At 36.8% G+C, this 3,462-nt stretch overlaps 1 protein-coding gene across 1 annotated transcript; it reads left to right on the plus strand.

Moving 5' to 3' along the window:
* Window positions 1-227: 227 nt before the first annotated feature.
* Window positions 228-3,457, plus strand: LOC110929703 (renalase; the record flags this gene model as incomplete). Its single annotated transcript, XM_035988192.1, has 7 exons — window positions 228-484; window positions 559-658; window positions 1,637-1,817; window positions 2,740-2,812; window positions 2,902-3,081; window positions 3,258-3,355; window positions 3,452-3,457. Coding segments are annotated over exons 1-7 (681 nt in total), but the record flags the coding sequence as incomplete, so codon positions are not given.
* Between the last annotated feature and the right edge of the window lie 5 nt (window positions 3,458-3,462).

A 3,462-nucleotide genomic window follows, 5' to 3' on the forward strand; every position in this document is an offset into this window, starting at 1 on the left:
ACTAGCGCCTCCCCCCCTCCCTCTTCCATACTAGGGGCACCATGGATTGGGCGCTATCGATGCCCAACAATTACAATAGCGAGCAATAACAGATGGAATTGTGGACCCACTTCAATTTTAAACCTTAAAACCAAAAAAATAAATAGGAGGAGTGATGTTGAGGAGCTTTAACCCATATCGTGAACTTTATTCATAAAAGACAATGAAACCCCTAGTCCTTCATTTTGCCTACCTGTTAATGATATGCCCTAAGGTTCCAACCATACCCGCAACCTTACTCGTAAAAAAAATAAATAAAATAAATAAATTGTTTTAAAGATTTTCCTGACAAACTTAATTTTCCTATAATTAATACAGCATTTATAATATTTTTTAATTTAGTTCCTTATTGTAAAAGCAAACTTGCCCAATTCGCAACTGTAGATCATCGCCGGTGACTCCATGAATCCGATAGCCACCAAGGTCGCCGTCATCGGCGCCGGAAGTAAGTAAAGATCCTTCAGTTATAAATTTTCATAAACCCATTTGTTGCTCAATCTAATCCAGTAAATAATTCAGTTTCAGGAGCTGTATGTGCTTCCAATTTGGCCAAAAACGGCATCTCCGTCACCGTCTTCGAGTCCGCTAGGGGCCCCGGCGGCCGAATGTCTCGGAGAAGGTACCAATAATATTATTATCAGATTTATGTAATTCAATATTCTCTTCTTATTAATTAACAATTAACAATTAGATCTAGATCCCAATTTGTGAAATTCCTACGTTCGTTAATGAGACTCTAAGACTAGGCGTTGTAGTTTAACATGCGAGCGGGCGTTAAAGAGCCACAGCCACGTAGACAAGTGGTTTTAACTAACCCACCCTTTAAATGTCATGTTGTGGTTTAACAAGAAATTAAAAAAAAATCAAAAAAATGTCATGTTGGGGTTTAACTAGAAATTAAAAAAAACATAAAAAAGGTGATTGGTTGCTTTTAGGTGAAAAAGGAAACAAAAAAAAAGGTGATTGGTTGCTTTTAGGTGGCCCCACACAAAACAAGCCTTGACGCATGTGAATGGCATGGCGAAGGTGCCCTTGGCGCCACTGCCGGTGTTTGGGGCGTTAAAGGGCTGATGTGGTTGGGGGCGTCAGACCATAACGCCAAGTCTTAGAGCATCCATAGCAGGATGTTTTTTTTTATTTTATTTTTTTCGATTTTAGCCTTCAAAACCGCCTCATCGGGTTTAACTAATGTGGAACTTGTTTTTTTTTTTTTTTTTTTTTTTTGTGTGTGTGTGTTTTTAGCCTTCAAAACCGCCTCATCGGGTTTAACTATTGTGGAACTAGTTTTTGGCACCCGTTTTGGGTTGAAACTTTTGGCCAAGAACAAGAAAAAACAGACTGGGGTGGGGGCCACTGTACTTTAGTTTTGTTGAATATATATGTAGAGAGAAACGAGTGGTTAAAAATAAAAATCGGCAGTGATCTTCAAAATGTTTTTCGGTGTTTTTAGGTTTCCTTATCGGTGGGTTATGAGTGTTTTTAAAAAAATAGTGTTTTTCTGATCCGGTAGCTGACTAGACACGTTTTTTAGTGTTTTTACGTCTCGTTATTGTGGATGGTCTTAATTAGTTAATTTACAATCAACCTTAATATACAGAGAAATTACAGAAGATGGAAGAGAATTATACTTTGACCATGGGGCACCTTGTTTTTCCACAACTAACACCGAGGTGGAGGACATGATTAAGGTTTGGGAAGCAAGAGGACTAATTGCTGAGTGGAAACAGAATTTTGGATCATTTGATTACATCACTAAACAATTTGTCAATATTGAAAAGGTTTACTTCTTTTTAATCATTGTTTATTACTGCAACTTGGCCACCTAACTGATTTATGGTTCTGTTATGAGTTTTTAAATCAGTATATTAGCTGGTGCAGCTTGAAGTTTTATATGCATCATTATGCAAGTCTGAATTATTCCTTTTTGTTTAATATATCTTCATCCACATGCTTATAAGAATGATGTGCACAATTTATTGTCTCGTATACGTTGTACATACATCTTGATTTCGACAACTTTGATCGATTTTTTAATATAGTTATTCTCACATGAGATAACTCTAAATTTCCATGTTGACATGTTCCTTGATTGATTATATATAATTAACTATAGGAGAGATAATGCACATAAAGTTTTATTGGTTTTGTTTAGCATTGTAGAGTTTTGCGCTCGGTGCTTTCTTTTATGATATAAACCGTAGAGTAAAATCCCATTTTCGTCCCTGAGGTTTGGCTAGTTTTGCGACTTTTGTCCAAAGGTTTGTTTTTCCGCATTTGGATCCAAAAGGTTTGAAATCTTGCGATTTTCATCCGGCTCGTTAACTCCATCCATTTTTCTCCGTTAAGTGAGGGGTATTTCCGTCTTTTGTGTTAACTTAAAGGGCAATTCAGTCTTTTTTTACTTTATGTACAAGTATTCAAAAGACCGAATTGCCTTTTAAGTTAACAAAAAAAGGCAAAAATACCCGTGACTTAACGGAGAAAAATGGATGGAGTTAACGAGCCGGATGAAAACGGCAGGATTTCAAACCTTTTGGATCCAGGATCGGAAAAACAAACCTTTGGACGAGAGTCACAAAACTGGCCAAACCTCATGGACGAAATGGCATTTTACTCTAAACCATATTAATATTGCTTAAGCCTAGACGTTTTGTTGCATTTATTTAAGGACTATGTTTGATAAGTTTCTGGTTATTTTAGGAAGGATTAAACAAGAAATATGTCGGCATCCCGGGAATGAATTCCATATGCAGAGCTTTGTGCAGTGATCCTGGTATCGACATATCTTTTTTTTGAGTTTCAGACTTTCAGTATTGAGTCGGGCGTAACATAGATCGCTGACTCACTTACCTATATCATTAGGTATCGAAAGTAAATACGGGGTGACGGTTGGGAGTTTGGAGTGGTCGGAGAATAAGGATTTATGGTCGCTAAAAGATAAGGATGGACATGATCTTGGTCAGTTCAATGGGGTGGTGGCGTCGGATAAAAGCACGTTTTCGCAAAGGTTTACACAAGTTTCTGGGAAACCGCCTCCACTTGGTATTATACATGTTGCAAATTTTAAGTCAATTTTAACCAATTAATGTGACAGTATCAAAACGCTAAACATCATGAATGCTTTAAGAAGGACGTTGAGTTATGTTTTATGTCCATTTTTTAACTATCACATACTAAAATGTCCAATGATGATGTGTTGTTTTACTGTTAAACTGTAGACCTGAGTTTGACTCCGGGGCTTGCTGACATTGTTAAAGAAGTTCCCGTTAGACCATGTTTTGCTCTTATGTTGGCGTTTGAAAATCCTCTATCTTCGGTAAGATATCCGTTTATCAGTTTATGCTTTATCAGCTTCCCAACCTAAATAAGTTTTTAATTTCGATAATTTTTTGTTCGTTTATTTCTACTTCAGATACCACTTAA

This window comes from Helianthus annuus, chromosome 3 (assembly GCF_002127325.2).
Source record: "Helianthus annuus cultivar XRQ/B chromosome 3, HanXRQr2.0-SUNRISE, whole genome shotgun sequence".
Classification (NCBI taxonomy): Eukaryota; Viridiplantae; Streptophyta; class Magnoliopsida; order Asterales; family Asteraceae; genus Helianthus; species Helianthus annuus.